This window comes from Gobius niger, assembly GCF_951799975.1.
Source record: "Gobius niger genome assembly, chromosome: 8".
NCBI classification, from domain to species: Eukaryota; Metazoa; Chordata; class Actinopteri; order Gobiiformes; family Gobiidae; genus Gobius; species Gobius niger.
The window spans coordinates 28,923,256-28,951,137 of NC_136859.1; the positions used below are offsets into that span (position 1 = coordinate 28,923,256).

The 27,882-nt window shown below is 43.3% G+C and overlaps 1 protein-coding gene across 2 annotated transcripts in view; it reads right to left on the reverse strand.

Annotated features, from left to right (window-relative positions):
- The window catches only part of LOC306967021 (mannosyl-oligosaccharide 1,2-alpha-mannosidase IA), a 247,917-nt gene extending 229,312 nt beyond the window's left edge, over window positions 1–18,605 (reverse strand). The window contains exon 1 of one of the 2 annotated variants that reach the window (XM_079561903.1): window positions 16,887–18,605. In XM_079561903.1, the coding sequence (XP_079418029.1) occupies window positions 16,887–17,423 (537 nt within the window). In that variant the 5' untranslated portion in view covers window positions 17,424–18,605. The remainder of the gene's footprint in view (window positions 1–16,886) is intronic. The other variant, XM_079561904.1, reaches the window with a different exon arrangement.
- Between the last annotated feature and the right edge of the window lie 9,277 nt (window positions 18,606–27,882).

Consider the following 27,882-nt stretch of genomic DNA (forward strand, 5'->3'; position numbering starts at 1 on the left):
GGACTCTGTGGTGTCCAAACCATGTGTGAAAAGGATGTCTCGTGCTCTTTCACAATGTGTGTCATCTTGGAACACGCCCGTGCCATCAGGGAAGAAGAAACCCATTGATGGAATAACCTTGTCATTCAGGATGTTCTGGTACTCAGCGGATCTCATTCTGTTGCTGAACCAAGACCAGACCAACTGCAGCAACCCCAGATCATAACTGTTCGTTACAATGGGGGGAAAAAGTGTTTGGCCAAAATCCAATAGAAAGTCTATGGGAAACTGAGCAAATACTTTTCTTCCCCCCCTATGATGCAATATCCCAAGCCGTCATTAGTAGCTAGCAGGCTACTAACAAATCACAATCTGCAAGAAATCACAAAGGAGATGTATCAGCCGGTGAGAAGGAGTTGAACTTGCCATAACATCTTCAAAAGCCCCCTTGTAAAGCGTTTTGTAAGGAAGCTGTAACATATTTAAACTAAAAACTTAATCCAGATGATTCGTTCTTTTATTGCTTTTGGAGAAGATGAGCGCTACACAAGTAATACACAGTCACAATGCCTCAAACATCTGTTGCTAGTTTGGGGAGAGTTCATTAAGACCAGACTCCTCTTGAGCTCATCAGGTCACGTGGGCGACCCGTGGACCACCAACACGATGCAGATGCTCCACAAACAAAGAGGGGAACGGGGTCAAGGGAGGTTCTACAGAATTATGAGCTAAGATGGGATGATTGAAAGTAACAAGTGAACCAGTGCCGCAGAGCTCACCCTCACATAAATCTCAATTGTTTTTCTTGTAGCGTCCAATAAAACAAGCCGAGCGGGAGGCCGGGGGGGCTACGATCTGCTGAAGGGACACTTCCAGACCGCCGCTTTCCCCGGGACCTTTTGAAGTGTCAATAACAGACAGCGGGAAATTCCTGAAGCCTGATTCCTGCGCTGTTTTCATTTGTGAGGATGCGTGCGAGATGACTTCTAACCCCGGCATGTTTGAAAAGGAGCTGAGGTTGACGAGGAGAAGGCAGCGGGGCAATCTGACACGGATAATCTTCCACCCCATGGGAGACGGCGCTTCTGCTGAGTCCACTTCCCGTTTCCTGCTTCCACCTGGGAGCAGAGAGCGGCCATTGTTTCCAGCGGCTCGTGCAGACAAAGGGGGGAACTATCGCTGTGGGGTAATAAGAGGATCATCGTACAGTATTTATGGGCTTTATGGGATAGAGCGTTAAATCATTTCTGTTTTAACACACAGATGGATGGAATTGGTTTTATATTGAGAGCAGCCAGATGTTTAGCTGGCGAGAAGGATTCGATAATGTCACATGGCCACGCATCATGACACAATTTGGTTTTGCATGATTTATGTACTGACAGCAGTATGGCGTCTCAAAACCAACTGTTAAGTTTAAACTTAACGGGTTTATTCAGGCTTTTTGAGCACTGTCGCCTTGTTATTTCTCCATTTTTAAATGCAAAAAACTCTGAATTAGTTGTCATGAATTTACAGTATACATTTCACCAGCAGAAGAATAGAGAAACAGGTTGGTAAGCAGGTATGGCGGCTAATTCTAAAGCCGTTTTTTTTATGCACAGAAAAGACCCTTTGAGCACACAACTACACAAAAAATAACTATATTTCAGTGTTGCTCGGAGACAAATAAATTGTAAATATGAGCCAGCCTATTTCAAGGTAAACATAAAACCCAGTTAATGTAGGTCAAAATATAACAGCGATTGAAAGTTCAGAAGACCTTCATCAGCAAATACGACACACAGAGGAAGTGTTATTTCAGGATAAGTGGATTCTCTGCATGCCTAAGCCATAAAGCCCAGTCATAAGAAAGAAAAGCTCGTAAAAAAAAAAAGGAAAAGTGCAGTGTGCGGCCCTGCTGTCAGGTGAGAACCTTCAAAAGGAAACAGTGTTTGTCATGGAGTCGACAGGCGCCCTACGGCTCTGCTGCATTACCATCCACCCCACAGAGAGGAGAGAAAGGCCTGAGTCAGCAAAACATGAACTCAGAGGCATGGAAAGGTCAAGGGAAAGAGCAGGGTCGTGAAGCTGAAGAAACATAGTCAGGGAGTAGAAGAGATTGAAGTGTTTGGTAGCTCTACTAATAAAATGCAGCATCTTAACAAAAGGAGTTGCTGCTGGACTTAAACTGAGACATTTATTTATCACACAGTGGTCAATGTTTTCTCCCTCAGTATCTTAGTCTTAATGTCAGGGTAAAAATAGACCAAACACACCCTTTACGATGCCAATTATTTTTAGGTTTTGTTACATCTCTCTGAAAATAACTTCACCAAGTACATTCCTTCATAAATATTGACAAGTTTGGTATCCATGTGTAGCACGAAAGGCAACCGTGATGACTCTGTGACCCAAATATGGTTATCTCCTACACATGTGTGATTTAGGGAGCTTTGTTTTGTTATTTTACAGATTTTTTTTTACTATATCAACAAAACAAAACCATAAATTTAAACTTGGCATGATCCATTATTTAGGTTTTGTTGCTGAAAATATAGGAAATGTCTGTATGCATAAAATGTCATATTTTCATCTGAAAACAAAAGTGATGTAGTCCATTTGCTAGATAGAAGATGACACAGCTGGTATAATTTCATTACACCATGGTAATGCTTCACACGCTGCATAGTATAAACTGAACCATTTGGGATAGACTGAACTAAAATGCTGCACAGATTTTCACAGTCCAAAATGTGGGAGCTGAAGTGTATATAAATCTACAACCAGCTGCTCTGTCAGAGGCAATGCATCTTCCCACGCACTGGATTACACTCGGAGGGGGTGCATTTACAAGAATGAGCTGGGGACGCTATGCTTTAGTAGTTGTAGTAGTAGTACAAGATGGAGGCAAATATTTTTGGCTGCAACAAAAATGGACCGCGAGTAGCGCTAGCATCGCAGACTTGTTGCCAGGAGCAACAGGTTCAGCAAATCCGGCTGGAAAACACGCGCTGTTCTGTTTTAGATTGCGACTTTAAAAGGCCAGTGTTGGAGCCGTGTCACAGCGGAGAGAAATATCGGTTCATCAGAATCAAATGCAATTGATCCCTTTTAGTGCAGTCATTAAACCAGAATCTGAGCACAGCCACCGTAATGTTGTTATTGTTAAACTTAATGACCCCTAAAGTCCAAATGGAGCTTCCAGTTTAATGCTGGAGGGAGGGAAGTCTGGCAATATTAGAGTATCTTCAATTATATCAGTGCTTGTTTTTCATTTCCAGATCACTTTCTGTGAAAAAAAACAAACAAAAAAACGTTTAAATAATTTCAGAGACAGACTGACGTACAGATCGGGGTGTTATAAGGCTAGTGCAGACAGTATAAGGCTCGAATTGTACCAGAGAACATAAATTTACAGGTTTGTTGTGTAAACACATGAAGAAAGCTTTCAGGACATTGACATAACTTTGACTAATAAATAAATTAAAGAGGGATTTTTTTTTTTCATATAGCGTATCTACAGACTCATCATAGCCGTGGCAAGTCCAATCCGTTATCAGAAGAGCATAACTTTCCTTGCATCATGCCGTCTGCACACGCGGTGTTTGCTCGAGTGCAATTTCTCCTGCTCGGTCCCCTGTTCTGACAGGAGCTGTGAAATCGGTTTGTGCCTGTGTCATCCCTGACAACGCTAATAGACATCACCAAACGGCAGCGCAGCGATAAGAGTGCACATTCTAATGGTAGCGCATGAGTCAGCGTGGCCTCTAACCTGCCATGCTTATAGTGAATTCTAACAAGGGCACAGTTTGCCAGGGGCTCCATCTGTTTCACCAGGCGAGGCTGATGTGAGCGGGGCAGACATAAAAGAAAATAATCTCGCTCTCATGACAGGAGAGCGACTGCAGCGCGGTGCCTCTGTATTTCTGATACACTCAACAAGCAACCAGATACAAGGGAACCCGAGACAAAGTGGGATTGGAAATGACAGTCGCGTGCGGGGCAAAAAACGGGAAGCCAAAGCGACAGAACCAACAATGTGAAACTGCGTCTAAACGGGTGTCAGTGGAGCAAAGCACGAGGCTGGAGAAGAGGCTTCACAAGCAGAAAGCTGGAGATCCCCTCTGTTCACAGCGGCTATACATTATTAATGGCAGCTCAGAACAAATGAGTTCAGTGCGCAGGGAGGGGTCCAACCAGCCGGTGCCAGTCCCCAAAGACAGTCTCCAAATTGGACCAGTCCCACAGCACAATGAGGCTCAGATGTGGGTTATGAAGTTTGAAAGCACTTGAAACACAAATCTATTAGAATTGATTTCAACTGTTGCGTAATTATTATAATTGAGCATTTTTCAAATTGCTTCAATGCAGATGCGTTTTATTTTGCATGTTTTATGAATCAACCACTGATCTTGTATTTATTTCCATGTATTTACAGCATCCCAATGAAGGCAATGGAGGCTGAAAAACCATCCTGTGGGGGAACCTCAGCACTGATAGTTTGTGCTTTACCATTTCGTCAATATTAAGAAAAGGCAATAAGGAGTGAGAGACCGGGCTGGTCAGGATTTATTTATGGCCTGGAACACCTCCCCTGCAGGCAATAGTTAGAATGACTCATTACAAAACAGCGAAAACAAGCTTCCACTTTCAGCTAATGGCAAGCTAGCATATCAAACATGCCGTGATGAACACACTTTGCGAGCAGAATGGGTCCAGTGACCGATTATGGGCTTCAAAAATGTGAAGGAAAACTTTGTGTTCCCACTAATCACTAAGACGCAACAAAATTCAAAGAAATACAGATCGGAATGTTTCAGTAGCAGAATTGGAAAAGAACAGAGAGAAGCAAAATACTGCTCTTGATATGATTTTAACAAGACCAATATAGTCGATACAATGTATTAAAAAAAAAGGTCAATTTTGCTTTTCTTGTAACCATCACGCTTTGAGCGAATAACAGGCAGTTCTAACCAATGTCTGTGAACTCTCAGAACGAGCACTTAGCTATAAAGCTTAAACTTTCAGTCATGTGGTTTAGTCTGTGTCTATTTGATCGAGTAGCTCTCACATTGCTAGCGTGACCTGCCCGTTACTGCGCAGGCTTTGCAAATACTACTGTCTTGTTTTGGTGTGGCTTATCCGCTTTGTTGACTCCTTTAGTTCTGTGCACATTGTAAGTTCACTCATGTGTCGACTGGAGAGCTAAAATAAGACAGTTCCTCTGTATCCAGCGGACCCCTGAGTGTGTTGGCGCTGTTGCTTTAGGCAGCGCTCTAGTAGACAGAAGGATCACGTCGTAAGGATCTAAGTGCGGGGAAAGAAAGCGTTTGAGTGCGCAATGGAGGTGGAAAAGTGCTATATATAAAAGAAGCTCATATTGCATTAACAAGAATGCTCGAGCACAGGTTTAGTTCTCCGTTTTCCAGGTGCTCTTTTGAACTTTGCCATTTAGAAACTCAGCTAATGCTACAAATGTGCCAAGACCGAAGCGCAGAGAATACATATAAAGGGCGGTAATGGGTTCCGAATGCCCTACAGTGCATTACACATCAATTACAAAATAACACAAATTGATTTGAAGGTCACTGACTGAATAGATTTTCTTTTAAAAAGGTCACGATCAAATACTTTGACGATTAATTTCAACTACAAATTAGCATTCTCCATGTAACATCTCCCTGTCACGTGAGCGCCAGCTTAATTGAAATAGCGTCATCTCAGCAGCCATCTCTGCCATGGCCTAGCAATAACACGCTTTCTCTGGTATTATGTTGTCATTCACGTGTCCTTTGCTCCCGTTCCTTATCGGCCATCGCTTTTTGCATCTATATCTTGATTCAATTACTGATGCGAGAGAGACGCGCGGGCAACAACCCAAGCGTTAAACATAAAATTATTTACAAAAATTACAGCTTATCAGTCAGCGATCTCCACGGATGACTAGTATGTCAGTCGGATTGACGCGGACAAAAGAAGACGTGGGATGCATCTTTATTGGTGGGGTGCTGTGTGTGTACTGTACAACGGCTTCCCCTTGTGAATAATACGCTACATCTACAATCGAAGTGTTTTTTCTGACATGTCTGAAATCGCAGAGGTGAGCAACAAAATGCCATGCCTGTGTGTCAATGTCTGCCTGCCGCTTTCCCCACGCGGTCATGAAAGTCCAATTTTCTTCTGTCGATAAAGTCGACCTCGCCAAGAGTTTCAGCTAATGTTCTGGGAGTTTCTACCTGCCGTGTGATTTAATTACAGTTCGAGTTAGGGATTCATTTGGACTGGCACAAGATCACACGGCACATGCCCAGTTTTAGGGAGAGTGGACTGGGCAGTGAAACAAACTAGTTGCTTGGCTAACTAAGAGACATGCACAGACAAATCTTTTGCATTCTCGCTCTCATGGTCTTTTCAGAAGGACGAAGCAGAGCATAACAAGGACATACAAAAAACATTAACAACAACTAACAGTGAAGAGCTAATTGCAACCATCCACAACATTTGACTCCGAAAACTACAGCAGCATTACTTCTGAAGTCAGCCTCTGCGCCAAAGGCCTCCCACACGAGCTCTCAGCGGTGCTTACCCCCACTGATAGGCCTGTTTTCCATTTACATCACAACTTTTCCCATGTGCTGTCAGAGCAACAGCGGCTTCTTTTGTATCCAAACACGATTTTACTGGTTTGCATGTGTGTGTGTTTTATATACAGCACAGAGGAGTGTTTATGTTGTGAGGAGCCGCACGGAGTTTACATTTACGCACGTTTAGAGATAAAAGAAACGTCCAGCTGAGATAATTATCTGTGTGGTAATTGGCATTATGAGCGCCGCCATTGAGCCAAACCCATTAGCGTAGATAAACTGAGTCAGAAATTTCTCTCAAGGAATATATTTAGTAAGTTTAAGCATTTACTGGGGGTATGCGCTGAGACACAAACTCCCAGAGATGAGACAAGGAACAAGATTTGCTCACTAATAAAACTAATTATCTTTTTTTTTTAAAGTGTAAACATTGGTGGGAAACAATTGACTAAATATTCCTCAAAGAACCTTTAAGCAGTCTACAGAAAGTATATTGGATGCATCCCTGTAAAAAAACAAAAAGAAAAATTGACAATATTACTCTGAACAGGACGAAAGATCTTGTGGCATTTTGATCCCGCAATATTTGGGGCATGAGATCTGGCCCATCCAAAGCATTTACACATAAAGTATGGTTCTGGTTGTGAAGACATTTTCAAAGAGTTTTCGGTTAATTGGTCTCTTGTTCAAACATTTTTTTTATGATTTATTCTTAGGTTTACCACTGGCCTCTGTGGCTTGACATTATCCCATTTACAAGACTTTTCATTTCTTTTGCAGGGTGGCTGGGCGCACCCTTAGAGGTAGGGAAAGGAGCTCAGTCACTCAGGAGGAGCTCGGAGTAGAGCCGCTGCTCCTTTACGTCGAGAGGAGCCAGCTGAGGTGCATCTGTTTCGAATGCCTCCAGGCCACCTCCCTGGGGAGGAGTTCCGAGCATGTCCCATTGAGAGGAGGCCCCGGGGAAGATCTAGGACACTCTGAATGGACTATGTCTCTGAGCTGACCAGGGGACGCCTCGGGGTTCCCACAGAAGCGCTGGAGGAAGTGTGCCTGGATAGGGAAGTCTGGGCATCTCTGCTCAGTCAAGATCTAGTTGTAAAGTTAACTGTACGCAAAGCAAGTTACTTACAATAGCTTAATGCGAAGTTTATACTTCAGAGGAATCCACATTAGGTATTGTTTCCTGATATCAAAATCATTAAGTTTCTTGAGCGTCTGAGGAGGGGGAATAACAATTTCAATTTCAACCGTAAATTAATATTCCATTCAGGAAGTGTAACAATCGAGGCGCTTTCGTTAAAAAAAAAAAACACCTAATTACAATCACTGTAGCGGAAGTGGCTGCCTCTTCATTATGATGTAAACTGCCATTTTCAATTTATTCCTCCATTTGGACAAATTAAAAGTGACTTGGCTTCAGCCCGTGACGCAGTAACTCTTCCATGATCCGAGCTCTGTCCCTGACCCGGGTCACTGGAGGATGTCACTATAACATGTCATTTCCATTCCTCTCATTTTGCGCTCCCAGGACATCATTATGACCAGCCACACATCTTCCGGGGGGGGGCGGTTTAGTCACCAGTAGGTTTCCACTCTAATGATGGGTCAAATTAACTCAGGGATGGATTGTGCTTTTAGTACGGACCTCGTGTGAAAAAGACTAATTAGATCATTTGCATGGTTCAAAAGTGGCCTGGTTTCGAATGGAGGATACGTATGAACGCGCATGTCATAAATGAAAATGACTGCCTGCACCTACTATCTCGTCTTGGGAACAAAAGGTTAATTATTGTATATATTTCACACCATTTTCATTTATTATACCTGGCCTTTCTTATAGGGTTATTATCCTCAACCAGAAGTGCAGCAGATATCCTCTAAATCAGGGTTTTCAACTTGTGGGTCGGGGTCTGAATTGCGTCGTTTTCATCACATTTTGACTTGGTATTGTGCAATAACATTGACTGAAAATTGTATCGTTATAGTGGAGGGAGTTACAGTGATAAGTCTCTAAAGTGACAGTAAAATTGCCGCTTTATAGTGTATTTTGCGGTTTTGTCTGAGTGTCATGGCATTGTGGCTTTGGGGGTGCTCCCAAAGACAAAAATGTCACCAGTTACTTCTGAAACTGGATGTTTGAGTTCCACCCATTTCCTGTCGCTGTTGAACTCTGAGGGAGACAACAAAGTGACGACTTTCATTCTCCGCCGCCTGCGTGTACAAATGGGCTCTGGCGTGACAGCGGCGCACACAGCAGATTATGCGAAGAAATGATTAGCTTAAATGAAAGATGTTTTGTAAAGCTGCAAGACGGCTTTATCCGCCAAGGAAAAATATGTGATGCGTCCTGATTTTTGGAACGACTGGCCAAAGTGGGAGAGTAATTTGTGTGTTTTAAGCAAACAGTCCCCGTCATTATCAGTAAAGCAGCGCTCAGCGGTCCACGCTTTGACAGTAAGCTTTCATCAAAGTGACATGAGCAAGTAACAAAAAGGCACACTTTATTGTAGACTCTCGAGAAAAAAGACTGGACACTCCATTCAGTAGTAATCATAACTGCCCCCATGGATCACCAAACTTCTGGGGCGTTACAATGGCAAAATATTTTATTCCTTAGGATGATTGATTGTTTTATGTTGTCTTCAGGTTTTTGATGCTGAATGTTTTATAATAATTAAATGAACGCATCTGAATTTGAGGCAAGTTCAACATGAAACAATTGGATCTTAATCTCGATAACGGCAAATCAACACAAGCATTACTATAATTGAAAATATAATCCCTCTAATCTCTTTGTCTGAGCCAGAAAATTACAAAAAAAATCTAACAGAATGCATTACGTAACTACAAACGAACTCTTCTGCTTCTAGATTCCGGATTTTTGGGCAGACACCACAGATTTTTCTGGAAGTACCCACATTATTTCACATTTCAAATGGTCTTTGATCGTGTGAAATGTTGCTTATTAAATAAGGAGCCACAATACGTAAGAGCCAAAGCTATTTACTGCATCATAGCTAATGCTAACGTAAAAACTGGCTGTTCAGGCTGCAGACATTAAAACCTCTAATGGCTGGCGTACACTGTGCAATTTTCTTTTGTGTTATAACATTTTTAGATGTCACATTGCACGACGTGGGGATTGTAAAACCGTGAGCTGCTCTTGTCTCTCGTCACTGTGCCAGAGTTCAAAGAGACAATCAGAGCTACGACCAAGGTTTTTGTCGTAGCAGTTTCAGGTTCTAGACGCCGTGTGTTTAACTGAGGCAAGTGCTGCATGAGTAATGATGCACTCAAGCCCTCATTCAATCTTTAATTTTAAGTTCCCGATTTAGATTTGTATTATTCACCTTGTTTTACCCTATCGTTTTTAAGAAAATGAATATGACTCATTTTATAACCAAAATATGTTTTTTTTGTTTAAACATCTGCATTGTTTTCCTCGCAACAAACTGTAACTGTAAAAGAACTTTATATTACAAAAAAAATTACAAGACATGAAAATGAACTAATCATTAACTAAGTACACGCTGCACCGATGATGCATTCAATAAACTACGAAAATCTCATTAAGGTCGGATCTTTGTCAGTTCACGATCTTTTGTAAACTTCTGTCAGAATGCAAAACTCTGACTGTGTTAGCCGCTAACTCTTAAATGTGTATGTGTCAACATGGAGCGGGGGCAGGTGCGGGGTGTGTTTGGGGCGCACTGTGAGTCAGGGGAGGTGTGGAGCTTGTCTTTGCTTCAGTGAGTGGCTGAAGGTGGCTTTAACATCAACTCTTTTATTTATTTTTCCACGGCGTTACTAGTTGTTTCCCTGCAGCGCAATTTTAGCTCTCAAAAACGTACGCTTAAGTGCCATCCAATTAATTATCATCATAGTGTTTTTTACACACACAAGCCCTCATAGGACGACAACCACTTTAGTTTCGGCTTGGCTGCGTTGACTGTCTCTAAACAAATACAAAATATTCCAACTCGGCCGTCATCCACTCATGCCCAAACCCAAATTTAGATTCTAGGTTTCGCTAATGGCCAATACGCGTTACAGACGCCCTTTGATTACAGAAAAAAACGTTTCCATCTTATACAGTCGCTATGCTAATTAACGGCTATTAGACGAACAATGCTGATGGAGACGGAAATCAAAAGGGAGACGTTTTCCACTGAAGGCGAGTGTTAAGTCTATTCTATATGAGGCTATTGTCCTGCCCCTGGGATACAAACATGATCTCGCGGGCAACAAAAGCCGCTACATAAAGGACAATGAGCCTCGAAGTGGGCTGAAACCATGTCACCAAGGGATAACGGCTCATCTGTAATGGCGAAGGCGAACCTGTATAATGGAAAAGCGTGACAATATAGAAGTTGAATTCAGTGAGGCAAGATTTATAGCTATTTAATGTTTGAATGGTCACAATTAGCTAATCGCAAAGGCTGCAATTATCTTTTCCCCCCCTAAAGTCGTTCAGCCATAGTTAAATTACAAAGCAGCTACTGACAGCCCCTCGGTAAGACAATAACTCCAAAGAGTTAGAGAAATATGGGTTAAAAACAGTCCACTCTCTGATGTCTTGCCGCTGCTCTGTGAATACAAGCACGCATGTAGTTTCTGACCAATTAGGCAAGCATAAAGGAACAGGGCAGCCCCTCAGCGTGGGCTCCAGTCGTCAGCCGGTTACATCTAGGCCACTGTCTCCCTCATCACTCCCCTTTTGCTGAATCTGCCTCAACAGTGGGACCGCAGAGCTGAGCTTCTGGGGCGCTTGAGGCGGGGGGTACAATTTCGCTCTCCGCCTAGTAAAGGGAACGCAGCAGCGCCGGCAGCAAACAAGGCCATGCCAGGAGCTTTTATCTCATGCTCTTTCTTCATCTGTAGCCAATGCACACGCAGAATATCCACAGACAAACAATGTGAAGTTTCTCAAAGTCCAGAACTGTTGGCCAATGTTTAGCACTCGCAAACTCGGGCTGCAACAAATGATCGTCCTGACAAAGAATCTATTGTAAAGACAAGGCCACATGTAATGCGCTTGTACCCTTTAAACAGCAACAGGAAGAAGTAAAAATAAAACGTTAGGCGGTGTCACAGATATGTGTCTCGCCCCCTCTCAAACCCTAAGTTTCCTCCCCCTACATGTTCCAGCCATGTCCTAATGTGTAGAATGAGCTCAGACCTGTTCACCACAACTGCCTCTAAAATCCTGCACTGTCACTCAAAAATGTGTTAATTCGGGTCCGAAGTGCCGTCATGCACGAGCTTAATATAGAAGGTGCAGTTACGCGTAAGACCTGAGGTGGCAGTAGTGAGCATAAAATGACTAACTTGCATCTAGCCCCTTTAAGTTGACGCAATATCACAAAAAGCCACCGTTTTTTTGTGCTGTAACAGAATCTAGCAATAATGCATGGCAAGTAAAATATGCTGAAGTTCAGTTTTAGTCACAATTATTGAGATTTCCAGTGATTTGGTCAAGTTTCTGTACTCTTGTTTGACAAAACACAAATCACCCATGATTCCTAGGACTCACTGTGTTGAAATTGTTGTATTAAATGTTGCAACAGTATTTTTTTTCTCATCCCGTACAGCCCTAGTTTCTCTGTTCCTTTATTATGAAATGCTCAGGAGTCATTTTTTTCTTTGTGACGATGGCAATAATTCAACTCTGCCTCAAGCAAAAAGGTTAAGCAGACGTAGCCTTTAATGTACATTTGCATAGATAAACATAATCTTCTTTATTTACACATTTTCCATCATAAGACTTGGTTAGATTTATGTTTTATCTCAAAGGCACAAAGGATCATCGACTCTAGTCAACAACTAACAATTATACGAATCAAAACACTTTATTTAAGGATGCTCATTACCTACAGAGGGAAAGCACCGTGCAATTGGAGAGCATTTATTAAGGAATGACTTTATGTTTTTTCCAACAGAAACCAGGATTTAGACACAATGACCCCATTATGTCAACACTGCCGTTAACCCGAGATAAACGGCCTTCCATGGAACTTATTGCAACATCCCAGCAATGAACAGGGGTGGGGTTACATGCTGATAGTGCAAAACATTTTGGAAAGACCTGGGGTGATGAAAACTTGAGCAAAGCGGAAATGTAGCTTTCAAGAATCGCGTACCGGGGGGGTTAAACGTTTACGGTCTCATCGTGTGTAATGCGAGCACCTCTCCGCCTGAATGAGTTCTAAATGTACAGATTCTGGCCTGGGCGACGCGACCTTGTGCTTTTACTGGCAAATGACGCAGGACCCGCTGGCTTCAGTAAACAGTCGGGGGGCCTATGACCGCCACAGCAAACAAATAGCTCTGGTGCAAAAGGCTGCAAATATGGGAGCAAGCAAAACGAGGGGGGGGGGGGGGGGGGGGGGGGGGGGGGGAATCTGGGTTTGTGTAATAAGGGAAAACACATGCAAACTGTTGACTTGGCCGCATCATCTGAAAAGACAAACCGCTTTCAAAGGCTTGAGGATAATTTAGTGGGCTGTCATGCACCGTGATAAACTCCCCCCCAAAAAACTCCGGAGCTAAGGAGGAGGACAGAAAATAAACAAATCTGCCCAGGCAAAGGCAACCCACCGTGCTTCTTGTTATTGGGTCTGCGAGAGCTGTCTGAATGAGGTTGCACAAGAGCTTTGTATGAGGCGGGCTGCAGACACACAACTCTCCAAATACAAGTCTGTACAGAGAATGTCGTACCCTTAAGCAAGTGCCTCACCACAAAGTGAATGCAGGAAGGGAAAACTGGCGAAAGGATGTAAGCTAGCGGCGTCTCTCTATCCTCGTTTTGTCTTCTTTTTCTAGCCCAAGGGAAAAGTCTTGGTGTTCTGTAACTTAATGGCTATCACAGGGAAATGGTATAGTTTTATCTAATGTTCCTCTTACCTCCTTCTGCACTGCCTTCTTGTGTCCTTAGGGAGGGTTTACATGATACCAAAAGCTAACATGTTATTGAACCAACGCAGAAACAAGTCTCAATCTAGCTACAAATTGCAATGAAAGCTTACGAACAGTCCAGACATCTGAACCCATTAAACTACACTAAGATGAGAACATAAAAAAAAAAAAAAAACACTTTGCTTTTTCACCAGACACCAAGCATGATGTGTTTTATTTAGCGAGTGCTATTGTCAGCTCAGAATGGGAGGCACTGGTTCAAAATGTATCACGAAAGCTAGATATCTCCAGAAGATCAAAAGGTCACTTTCTTCAGTGAAGGCCGGCGTCAATGCCCTGCAGCATTAGCAAGTTGATAATATCTGCCTAAGCCGCTCCATATATTAATACCACGGCTGACTCCCACACACATAAACAGACCAAAGACACTGCTCACAATCCAAACACCAGTCAGTGACATTTGCACAGCATCCACTGCGGAAAGCAAAAGCACAAATCTCTGTGGGAGCGCTACAAGGGCGTAAGTCTTTTCTTCTGACTGTTCGACGCGCCTTTTTTTTAAGTTTTTTTTTACCACAAGCCTAGCGGGCAGCCATTTTTCCCGGCTCACGCTGAACATTGTTTGGCACACCTGGTTCTTGGTAGGAGAGCGCGGGATAATGGGAGCGGGAGTGAGGTCGCAGAGGCGCTGGCTTAACGGCAGCATTTTATTCACACAGACGCAACAACAGTCGCTACTGCTATGTAAGCACATCCAGTCTTCCAGCAATCACTGCTTCTGACCCGGCTTTGTTTACAGCGAGAGAAGACTGTGAGCTGGTGGAGAAACCACAATATGTACATTCATTTGAATACATGAATAACACCTTTATGAAAATGAAAGGCAAAAACATAGGCCTGTCTTTGTATCAACAAGCACTTAGTTTATACAGCATATAATATACAGCAGCGCAAATGAACTGGCTCTGCCCATTTATATATTATTCACCTCGAGGCCTTAATGCTTTTCTCACACATTTGGTATCCTTTCATGCACATCTTCACTTTCACTATCTTCACAATCTGACATTTGTGTTTGATTCTAAAGGGCTGCAGCTTGTTGTTTAGTAGGCGACATCTCATCCCCTTTTGTACACACCTTTGCTGCTCTGCGGAGGACTAGGTGAACTATGATGTCAAATGTGCGGCTATTTTTACTGCGTGAATTTAATTTTTAGCTGGCCGCGTCTGTGCAGGTCCAATAATCCAAAGAATGCGCCGATTTGCTTTCTGCCCCGAGAGCATATTTGTGTCTAAGTGCAGCCCCAAAGCCCCAGTCAATGAATGTTGCTTTTGTCACTTTAAGCATGCTCCCAATACTATTCTGGCTTGTAAGACGTCCTGAAATCGAGAAATGACTAGTGGATTGAGGTGAAAATGAGTTGGTATATAACAGGGTTTTTCACGTGGCACCAATATATTCATGCACTCAAAGACAAAGCTGTCAGCTAAATAGTGCGAATCGTGTCATTTACACTTTGCATTTTGTACAAGTGCAAACATAACAAACACGCCATACAAGTAACCTAGGCAACAGGTTATTCTTTTTGCATCGTGGATGAAATAAAGCTCGTTTTTTACTCTCTGTGTAATCTGTGACAGCTAATTACCAGTATAGTGCTCTAAAAATTCTCGGAACTGTCAGATTTTGAGCAAACACAATTTCATGTGCAAGTCTGTGCGTCTGGGCCAATGAGGTGGCACCAAAGCCAAGGAAACAGCAAAGCTTTACATCAGAAGGATACCACACATGTTTTTATCTTTATGGGAATAACTGCGCCAGCTAGAGTTGCAGCAACATGTCTAGAGTGACTGGACTTAATTGTTTGTGTCCTGCAGCTCAGCCAGCAGTGGGCTCCCTTCAGAAGCTGGTCCCTTTACTCAGGCTTTCAGTCTTGGCAGGAGGCAACAGGCAAGTGGGGAGTCTGCTTTCTAGTAGGTGGCAGTTGGGAAAAGCAATGCCCATTCACCGACTGGGCAGTGGAGCACTCAATGGTCTGGGTCTGGCTTTGAAAGGAACCCCCCCTTTTGCATTGACTGGCTCTGAAACGAAATACCTGCTCACGCACAGGTAGCACAGGTGTAACTCCAGCAAAGACAACACGCAATTCTCCAATGACAACCTCCTGCTCCACAGAATATATGATGCTCCAAGCCAGGGTAAGACACTCTGACCCCTGATGATTCAAAAATAGACTAATAATACATAAGCATATTCTGAAAGATATAAGAGACTGATAATATTTGTGTACATCTGTCAAGGCGAAACACCATGTGCCGAGTGTGGGTGGGCCAACAAAAAGAGGGCCTCCAGGAAACACAGAAGCCATCTGGAATGCAGCCAGAAAGCTTGACACAGTGACAAGTGCTGCCATAATAGCAGCCACTGTAATGCATGCCGTAATGTACGATCAGTGTGAGTGAGGAGGCACAGTCTGACCTGTGCCTTTAGAGTGTCTTCCCTCTGAGGACAAAACATTCTTATTCTGCAACATAATGATGTAAGACGGGCGTGGTGAAATATCACGCCCATGACCCGGAGGCACAGAACTTTGCAGAGCTCAGCTAAACAAAGCAGCCTGGCAAAGTCACACTGACATTCAGTGAAAGAGCGTCAAAAGAGAAGCCGTGAGTCAGTGAGAAGTGAGTAGACCGGGCATAACCCAGTGGCCCTCTGCTGTCACTACCATGGAGCACATCACCTCTAGGTCTAAAAGCATGAGCAGCCCGAGTGGAGTGACAACAGGACTTATCTATGTCACATGCCAAGCCTGAAAGCCATCTACACAAACCCCGCCTCCTCTCAGCGTTCCTGCCTTGAGTGCTACAGATGTGTGATCCACAGACGCTGCCACTCTGGAGAGCTTATTGGACCTACAGGGCTCAACAAAGGCTGGCTCACAGCTCCGGGAGCTGCTGGCCAATGTCACTGCACAGAGCACACTCGCATTACTTCTACACAGTTGTGCCAGGGTGATGAGGAGTTTCTGCTCACATCTCAACTGCCTGTCATTCGCCATGACATATATCAGACTCATTCAATAACGCACTTTTAGATAGAGCAGCAAGAGCAGCAATAACTCACAGACACTGAGGACTTGTATGCAAATGGACGATAGAATAAAATATAAGTAATAATAAAAAAAAATCAACAGATTTGAAATGCTTGCTCTGAACTTCACTTGTTTTGAGACAAAATGATCAAAATGTTGAATTATCCATTCACATGTGTTATTTAATAATTCAAAGAAAACAACCTGGAGAAAGACAGTGTTAAATGTTCCAGTTACCAGTTATGGCAACACTTTCATCTTGGACCTAATGACCAAATAAAGCTGAAGTACATCGCCCCGGGTGAAATGAGACCCCCTGCAGAGCAGCGCTTACCTCTTTCACTTTCTCCCGCATCTCGTTGGTCTTGGGGTCGCTTGGTTTGCCGTTCTCCCTCCCCATCGGTGCCTTCAGCAGACATCTCCTGAACGTGTTGTAACTGAAAGTATCCGCGTCCACGCGGTGCTCGGCTGATGTCGCTGGCTCCGTCCTGGTCTTGGGCAGAGTCAGGTCCTCCTGTGCTTTACCCCCGGCCAGTCGCTCCTCTGCGCCCTCCCGAGACACCGAAGGCTTGCGGCTGAGGTTTTTGAGCTTGGTGCTGCTCGTCTCTCCCTTTGCCGGGGTCATGCCCAGGTCCTTTGGTCTTTTCAAGTGTTCCCTGGCGTCATTCTCGGACCCAGAGCCGACAGTGACGGGCTGGGTTTCTGTCTTGGACAGAAAAATGCGCTTTAGTCGCACTGAGTCCGGCAAAAAGAAAAGAGCTCCAAAACATAGCGTTACTAAGCCCGAGAGAAAGAGCAGAAACACAAACTTCTGGGACAGTCGCAGACCCATGCCCGATGCCGAAACACCGGGCAACTTTCGGAAAACCATTAGAAGTTGGGATAAACGCTACCAGAGAAGAGTTCCAGAGTGGTCGGTGCTATGACAGTGTCCTCTCCGCTGCGCAGCACCGCCGCTGCATTGACATAAGTAAACAGTAGATATGCTGGATTTGAAACACACCCCCGTGACACTTGGGCTGGCTCCAACAGCTTGCCAGAGCTGTCTCTATCTCGCAATCAGCAGGATGTGCATAAGCAGAGGTTAGGCCTGCCGACACGTTTAGCATGCACTGGTAACCCAAAGCTTTGAGGTTTTTAACAGCACTAAATGGTGTCAAGATGACTGCCGCGTTTGAAGTGTAAATAATACAAGCTTCAGGGATCTTACGTATGAGACCGGAGCTTTCCCGGGCAGCGACGCGCTCTTCGCAATGACAGACGGATTTATAAACGATAACCACGCATTTCACGGTCGGTCAGTGAGTCAGGCCTGGGACCAAAGTTGTGTCTGGATACACATTTCACCGCCGCGTGAATCGTCAATAACACGTAAAAGCCCCGTGGTGCAAAATCACCATCGAGCACCAGCATCACAGCATCTCATCCCCTGCTCCGTTTGGCCCACGTTGCTGCATGGATCACCTCCCGAAATCGCACGTAACAAAAACACCAGCCCGCTCCGTTTTGCGTCTATCCTGTCACGCTGACCGCGGACGCGTGCGAATTCATGTCGCCTCTCTCGTCAGCGCTCGCTCATCCCGCCGCGTTCGGAGATCAATCCCGGTTTCCCTTCCCCTGGCGTCAACAAACGGGCGGACGACGTGAAACAAGGCGGGTGTTTGTCCCACGCGAAGTTATCCGAGGTAGAGCCCCCTTTAGGTTCGAAATCCGCGGAATAAACAGATCCAGCCCGTGCAGCCTCCCGGCTCCACACAAAGGCACAGCCGCCTCGTCGCTCCGGCACCACCAGCTGCAGTTCGCCGCTCGCCGCTGCCCGTGCGTCGCCGCTGCTGCTGCTTCAGGATCGCAAAGCTCGTTGTGCGCACTCGTGTCGCCGCGCAGTGGACGTCCGCCCGCACAAAGCGAGGAGAGAGGAGCTGGAAATGAAACATACACAAAGTCCACCGGCTTTGGAGACACAGAGAGAGAGAAGGAGAGAGAGAGTGTGTGTGTGTGTGTGTGGGGATACGAGACGGTCCGCTGCACGGCAATCCAGAAGTGGGCTGGTCGGTCGTAGCCTACGTCTTGATGGATATTCACAGCGGCTTATCACAACAGAGTTAAGCCGTGTGAGCCTGCGGACAAAAGCAGACCGGTCTGAATAGCTCTGTACGCTCGAAAACCATCAACACCCCATGAGAAAATAAGCTGTTTAATCCTCCTCCCCCCCAAAAAAAAACGCTTGGAGAAGAGGACACAGAGCGCAGCCACTAGATACTACTTAACAAACAAGCTTGGCAAGAAGAAACGCGTATTATGGGGCACACAAGCAAACATTTATGGGAGACAAGAGTGCAAGAAACAGCTCGCCATTCAATTGTGTTACCATGTAAATTCGATATACCCGTGCGTAAATATCCAAACCTAGGTAAGGATGTGGATAATTACGCACAGGTCGTAGCCTATGGGTGTTGCAGCTAAAGGATAAAGGTAGGTTTGATACAGACTTAGCAAAAATGTACACAAATAAATGACAAACTGTTTGAACGGGACTTCTGGTGGGTAAAATGTGGTTTGACTCGGTGTAGCGTTAGCCGGTTAGCTTGAAAAAGTAAACATTCAAGCTGCACATGTTGAGAGCGGGTTTGGCAATTTTTGCACCTTGGAGGTACGTGCATTTGACAAGGCTACTAAAACATAACTCACCTTCACGAAGACTTAGTTGACATTTTTGCAAATCTGTCAAGAAGCTGATGAAAAACAATAACATGAGCCAAACTGGGGTTGATGCAGCAGCAGCAGGAGCACAGGTCAAGTAGACTTTCCCGCGTGTCTGTAACTTACACAACAATAGTTTGCGTTTTGAGTTTACTGCTAAAAAAAATGCATTGATGCACTGAAGTTATTTTGTTTGTATTTTGTTTGATACAACTTTGAATGTTTAAAGAAGGGGGGAAAAAAGCCTAGCATTGATTGCCTAGTAAACCCAGTGACTACTGCCCCCTGGCGGTGTTTGGTTTACTTGTTTTGTTTCGTGTGGGGCTGCTTTCGACAAATTAACATTTTAGTGAAAGCAATTTTTTATTCATTCATATTTTATTCCTTCAAATTAGGCCGACTGAAATGCCTTGATTTTTGTTATTATTATTTTTTTATTATTATTATTTAAATAACCTTGCTCCCAATCCCTCAAATAGTACAGAGAGCAAGAGTGGTGGCCTGCTTCAACAGCATTAAAGTGCATACGACACATTAGAGGCAATTTTTGCTAAAACACAATCAACACAACTATATTTAAGGTTTTGCTAAAGATTTTCCCCAGATTTCTTTAGTTTGGCCATTTTTGTGATGTTTATAGTTTCACTTCCTTATTGGACACCGCCAGGAAGTGACATAGATAAAGGACAACGATTTTATACTGTTGCCGTGCCGACCATGTTAAGTCAATGGGATATGAGTGAGTCAAAGTGCTCTGGGACAGAACCTTTATCGACGTCACTTCCTGTCAGCAGCTTAAAATTTCAAATAAACATAACTTTTCTTCATTAAAATTGCTGCTTCACTGATTTAAAATGATAATTATGCAACTGATGAACTTGCAACCGATCTAAATAAGTCATATTTTCAACAGCATTAAACCGTGTCATAAGTTAAGGTATTCAAGGGCTACCAGTTCTAATATATTAATTTCCTTAAGACTTTGTGTTACATTATTTAAGGGAGGAGGAGGAGAGGGCAGGGAATGGTAGGATGTGATTTAGCCTGTGTTAGAAATCTACTGTGTGCATACTGCATAGGCCAGATAAAGATTCCGATTACAAAAATAGTTGGTCATGTTGAATAGGTTAGACCAATTAAGGTTTCTAGTGTTGTCACTGATACAGTACTTTTCAATAAGGCTGTAAAGTCTGATTGCCTGTTAGATCATACATAGCAGAGACAAACACGGCCCGTATCTTTCTGAGCACATAATTAGCCGAATCACTGAAGCATTCTGGATTTGTCTGATGTTTTATTCATCGTATGTTTAGGCGGATCTCATCTGAATGAAAAGCAAACCACTGCTTATCCACCCATCTTAATAGACACATCAAGTCAGCATTCCTCAAGAAGACCAACTTATACAGTCCAGACATTGAGCGTGCATGAAGCCGCGCCGCCCTCTGACAGTGCAGTTCATCACCAGGATAGATGAGCGAGGCGCCACCGCCGAGGCTGAAGTCGGAGCGCATGCATTTCTCACACACAGCCAATGCAGGTAAATTTCCCCATTCCACGCACACTTTGCATTCACTCTTGGCACCCTAAGTAACCCCTGCAAGTCGATGGAGTGCAGTGCACGGCTCCATTCTGTAGCACAAATGTCATTCATGGAGACTGTTGCCGGTCTATCTTGCAGCGGAGTCTGTGCACACAGCGGCGTGCACACTGGACTTTCCGACGGCCGCTGGTCTTCCTTTCCTGTTATTTTCCCATGAGGGATTAGCCGTGTCTCACACAAATAAATAAATACCTCCAGATTACGTGAAGGACGGCGACTTAATGATGGGCTGTGACTGGAAGCAAATTAAATACACAATTTCTGGTGGAAGTCTGTGATCATAACGAAAGGTGTTTTCTGTTGATGGTAATGGCTCAATTTTAGATTGTTTTGATTTAACCTTAGCTATTAGCACTGAGATAATAAAATAAAAACAAAACTCCTACCTCAAAGAACAAAAAAGGTTTCTTCGGGTTGAGGACAGAGCTCGGGAAAACTGATAAGATTTCTGGGACATTCCATTATAATAGACCAGCAGTGAAGATTTTAAAATGTAAAATACTGTTATCATTCCCGCAAAGCCATTTGGACACTACATTATGTTATTTACCAGTAGTGACTCTACTAACTAACTAATTTATACATTGTCTTTAGCTAATGTCAATCTATGGGCAATGTTTGGTGATATTTGATTTATATTATTCTGATCCGAGCTCTATAGGAAAATAGTGGAAAATCCCGTGCTGATTCTGCACATATAGTCCATGCAAATACAGAGATGCTGCTTGAGGAACGTTTATTTATCAGCCGGGAATGGGAAATCCATTGTACCATGAGAAATTGTTTGCCTGGGTTAATGACAGTGCACTCCTGGCTTGATCCTCCTTATCACACAGCTGCATGCTTTATCAATTAGGAGTAATTTACACAAATACTGTCGAATACATAAGTGATTAAAAGCATGGAACTCCAAGCTAATCACAGCCATTTAAAAACTTTGTATATGATCATGTAATTATGAGCTGGATTCTCTCACGGGATCCGGAAAGTGACATAAAAGCGCCGCTGGTCTTTAAACAGTTTCAACACGGCCTGTAATCTGTCCAGCGATCCGTTATATCACTTCTATTGTATTCAAAAAATGAACTGTGCCACAATGTTTTATTCATGAAGGAAGACGCCAATGGAGAAGTGCGTCTCTGTTGTGTGCACATTCCAATACATCACACAGCGGGCAGAGATGAATGAGCTTGTCACAATGGATGCTATTTGTTTTTCTTTACAGCACGACACATTATTCCAGACATCGGGAATTACGGCCCTGGCTGTCAGACCCAAAGCTGCACTGGGACACTGGGAGCCCCATTGACAGTGCAGTGCCATTCATTTTGCTTATTTGCAGTGGTACCAAAGTTTCCCGAGACTTTTGCTCAGCTCCGTTTTAAAGACACAAGCAGAATATACCGCCTATATAGTATATTGGTCTGGATGAATGTAACCCTCGAGCATATCTCTTCTTCTGGCCTCCAAGACAAAACATAACTACATAGTAATGATCCAAACACTTATCCAGACGCCAACATATTCCAAAAACTTCCATTGGAGAACCCCCATGTCCTCCCTTTTAGGTCTGTATGATGAACCATGGTTAGTAAATGGGGAAGTTCTTTTCGGTGTCACAACCTTGCCCAGGGTTTCCTGTTAGTAAGGGTTTTTGTTTTAATACAGCACAGCACATGCTTAATATAGACACTGCAGTTACGTGTAAGACCTGAGGTGGCAGTAGTGAGTACAAAAGTGACCTAATCCCTTTAAAGCTTCTCGACTGGAGCCTGAAGACCTTCAAAACTGATCTAAACAGATACTTTTCCTCACGTTACTCAACATCAACACTGTGTAGCTGAGGCTTTTTGTAGAGTAAACACAACAATTAGCCATACATTAGAAGGGGGTATATGGGGCATGTAAAAAAATGAGTAGTGAATGCAATAACAAACACAGCATTAAGCTGGTTAAACGGGGCCGCAGAAGCTCCGATCCCTTCCCAACACTCTGATTACACATGTGAGTATGTGTTGAGGGCGCAGACAAGTCCAACAGTGAAACAAATTACACGGAGAAAAACTGTTCAGTGGTACAGACTTGACAGCACTTGATAAGAAGGATATGGATATTTTATAGCTACACAGTGCCATCTACTGGAGAGAATAGTGAAATGCATCTGAGAGGAACTGGAATAAAGTTTATTCCTGCAAAAGTTCAACCTGAAACAGTCTGCTTTGCCAGATGCTTTTGAATGAGAGTCCATGTGGACTGAAAAAAGTATTATCTTTAGATATTTCGTTTGAAAGTTATAACTGATAATATCAAGAATAAAATGGATTAAAGCCATTTATAGATTATTTTTGTAAATTGCATATACTCTTAGGGAAAAAAAAACCTGGATTATTAACAGAAGTTTGTATGCATGGGTTTACACTAGACATCTTATTTTGTCAAGAAAAAAAGTAGAACATATCCTTCAGAGAATTATCCATCCATCCATTTTCTTCTGCTTTATCCAGGTCTCGGAGGCAGCAGTCTGAGCAGAGATGCCCAGACTTCACAATCCACACACACCTCCTCAGGCTGTTCTCGGGAGACCCCGAGGCGACGCCAGGCCAGCTCAGAGACATAGTCCCTCCAGCGTGTCCTGGGTCTTCCATGAGGCCTTGTCCCAATAGGACATGCCTGGAACACCTCCCAGGGAGGAACAGATGCCCGAGCCACCTCAACTGGCTCCTTTTGACGTGCAGCGACGCTACTCCGAGCTCCTCCCGGGTAACTGAGCTCCTCATGCGATCTCGAAGGGCGCCCAGCCACCCTGCGAAGGACACCAATTTCGGCCACTTATATTTGCGATCTTGTCCTTTTGATCATTACCCAAATCTCATGAGCATAGGTGAGGATGGGAGCGTAGATGGATCGGTAAATCGAGAGCTTTGCCCCCCACCACATGATTCGTCTATCAAGCTCACGCTCCATCTGTCCCTCACTTGTGATCACGCCCCCAGGATACTTGAACTCCTCCACGTGAGGCAAGGACTCCCCACCGACCTGAAGAGGGGAAGCCACCTTTATCCCCACAGACAACCATAGCCTTGGATTTGTAGGTGCTGATCCACATCCCGGCCGCTTCACACTCGGCTGCAAATCGCCCCAGGGCGTGCTGAAGGTCCTGATTTAATGAAGCCGACAGAACAACAGCGTCTGCAAACAGCAGAGATGAGATCCTGAGGCTCCCAAACCAGACACCTACAGCCCCTTGCTGCGCCTAGAAATTCTGTCCATAAAGGTAATGAACAGAACCACTTCAGAGAAATAACTGTGAAATATTGTTAAGAGCAAGACTAGATCAGTCTCTGTCTGTTACTACTACTCTGTGCTGTCCCTAAAGTGTGAGGAAAATGCATTTTGAGAAAAACATCTTTGACATCAAACCGGCCCAAAACTGAAAAAGTTTTGCATTTTGACTTTTCATTCTTTCAGATAAAGGAGTCAGTAAATGGAAAGACCGAGCAAATCCAATCCCACCTATATAAAGTTGGACACCATGTTTGTCAGATGAAATATGTAATCCCTGGATATAAATGAAAATGCCCAAAAATATTAAGCTCCACCTGCCTGTTTTTAAATGGATTTTCAGAGTTGTGGGATATTGCCGACACACATGGGTGAATTTCAGCTAAATGAGAGCAAATCTGAATACAAAGGACATTTTCCGGCAAGATTTCCAGTAATTGGAGTCTCAAATTAGACTCCTCAGATGTTAAATGGCCTTGGCCACACTGAGAGCCCGGCGGAAAACTGTCTGAATGCGACACATGCCAACAATTAAAATGGGAGAATTAGCGGCGCAGATCTATTCCCAGAATAATGCTGGGAGAACAGTCAGCCTAAGCTGGTTTGTGAGCGACATTGAGCTGAAATAAACAATAAGCGGTCTGCAGTGAGTCTTTGGGCACTACACACTTTCTCCATGAAAAGTGCTCCAGGGCCAAGGCTGTCAACTTCATCCAGAGTTCCGTCGCTGAGTGTCCAATTATGCAAAGCGTTTGCTCATGGGTAAGATGAATAGCACCTGCAGAAGTGGATTTTTTTTTACTGCTTTTTCTAAACTACTGTATTTTTTACTGCATAGGTTTGTCAAAATGAAATGGTCGAAACACATTTTGCTGTTTTTTTGCACAAAAGACGCACCGACTAGGGATGCACCGATCCGATACTGGTATAGGATATCGAAGCCGACGCTGAAGAAAATGTGATATCGGGTGTCGGCTACAAATATCCAACACTGCACAAGTTTTGGCTCCACTTTAAAAACACAACTTTCACCAACTAAACCTAAGTGAATATGGACACGCTGAATGCTATTTTCATTTTTGATCGCCGTGCAAAATGCATGCTAACGAGAACAAAAACTAATCATGGCTGGTTAAGAAACTAAGATGGCAAGACCTCAAGTAGCCTCATAAAACAAGTGTTTGTATTTTATTGCTGTTAAAGAATAACTGAGGTAACACGTTTGTAGTGCAATGTTGTAATGATCAGATCATTTTATGTGAGTTGTTAATATTAATGTGACCTAATAGCCTGTCATGTACAACAAGGATATCATAAAGTCCAGTGATCCTTGTTTAATGTTTCTTCCATTAGTTTATTAATACATAGAATTGATAATTGATCTGTAACATCATGACAAAAAAAGATAAGACTTTATTGATCTTAAAATGGAGGGAAGAGGAACATTCACTCTTATGGAAGTCTGTTGGTATGGGTTAATTTCGGATATCAACAGATACTCAAACCCCCAGTATCGGTATCGGAAACAAAAAGCTAGATTGGTGCATCTCTATTAAAAATCATTAATAGATACCTTACTGCATGTATAAAAAGAGTGAGGGGGTGTGTATACGAATATATACACAGACATGATCAATTATATACTAGCTCAGGGCGGATGTATCTCTCTATAATGAAAGATCATGATGCTGCAGAGGAAAAACGTGCTAAGCAGTTTATGTACATAACTAAACCGTGAGTGACCATGGAGCTACATCCTACTCGCTCATTTGCCCATATGTAAATCCAATATTCAGTCAGTTATTTAAGTCACCATTATTTCTTTGTGACTGAAAGTCATGATAAACACATTTTGACAGATATATATCATTTTAAAACAATGTCTGGTTATGCCACATATCTGACTTGAGTATTAGAGAGTTGGAAAACAATTATGAAGGCGGGACGTCATTATAATACATTATATTTTTCCTCTTTATATGGTTTCTATCTATGGCTTTATAACTCGGTCAGGTCTAGGTTCAGCAACACTATGTGCTGACAACCTGAACATCCTGGAGGATCAAGGTATTCCATCAATGGACTTTTTTTTCTTCCCCGATGACTCAGGGAGCATGAGAATCTTTGGGATGTGCTGGTGAAGGCTTTGCGCGGTGGTCACGCTCTCCCATAATCAATACACAACACTGGATCTTTTGATATCACACAGGTAATTAGTTTATTCTGTTTGCATGTGTGTTTTAAGCAAGAGCGAAATAAAATTAGACCAAATTTGAACCCCGAACCTGCTGCGTAGAACCAGACAAATGATATGGTTCTTTAACGCAGTATCACAGACACAGAACACCCGTCAGTGTACCCAAGTTTTCAAAAAAAGTGTCAAAATAGCAACAAAAAAGTGACAAAAATGCGACGACAAAATGACAAATAAGTGACAAAAACAAGTGACGAAAACACAACAATAAAGCAATGAAAAAAATGACAAAGTGGCGACGCAAGGACCAAGATCCTTCGAGATCAGTTTTGTAGGTCTTGGCTTTCAAATGAGGCGCCACACTGGCCTAAAGGCTGTAACATTTTAGGTTTGGGTACAGCTGAACAGGTGAAAATGCTCTCTGCTAAGGCGGGGAGTAGGAGGTTAAAGGAGCTATACCTGATTTTACTTCTAGAAATGGAAGGAAAATGATTTCATCCTCCTTTAGTATATTGTAAACCCCAACATTTGTGGGGAAAGCAGCGTGCAACATTTGTATCAATTTCATGAACCTTCTGGCTATTTTTCGAGCATTTTTGTGAACGTGACCCTGAAAAGTGACCCTGCAAGTTGTGAAATGTGCCGATAAGCTTGTCCCTGTAAAGAATTTGGATGCTACAAATATGTTAGGAAAGTTACGAATGAGTTTGGACCACACCTAACATTAATTTAGTGGCCTTTCATTGTCGGCAATGAAAAAAATATAGGAATAGTGCCTTTAATATCTAAGCTGCATTGAGTTGCCTGGTGTATGAAATGCGTGGTAAATAAACATACCTTGCCTATTGCTTATTTTATCGGAACAAAGGTTTTAAAGGTAGTCACTTGGAGAAGGTTGTTTAGATCGTGAGGTTGTTTCGCCTTTTTTCCCTGGAGGTTCCATCAGTTCCATCAGTTCCTGTTACTGATTACTGGCTCCCTGAATTGGCACTTTGTAGTTTTTGGCTGTGTTATTCCCTCATTATGTCGCGGTCATTCCAATTTGTGGTGGTGTCCTGAGGGTAAATTGTAGAGCTCATCGATGGTCAATAATACATCACAATGCGCTGCGAGAGCCAGGGGAACTGGACACAAGGCGACTGAATGAAACACAAGCGCTATTTAACATGTCAGTTATTTCAAGTTGGATCCATGTTAATTAAGAAGTGTGTAAGTAATATTTAGACATAAAAACTGAAAAGTCACTTGAATGGATGGCTCTTCATTTCAGAAATTTGGGGCTACAAGGTATGAATTGATCCGGGATTCCTAAACATTCACACCCTGGTGGACATTCGGACACAGCCTTTGTTTTAGCCTGAGCTGAGGCCCCTGACCAGAAGATCTCTAGAGCTGACAAAGTCTCCCAATGAGAGGCGAAACATCTCCAAAAAACCCAGTCCGGATGAACACCATTAAAACCTATCTTACTACTGAATCCTTTCACTGACGTATGACACAGTTGGTTAATACTGGAACATTAAGAGTTGACACAAAGCATAATCCTCAGCC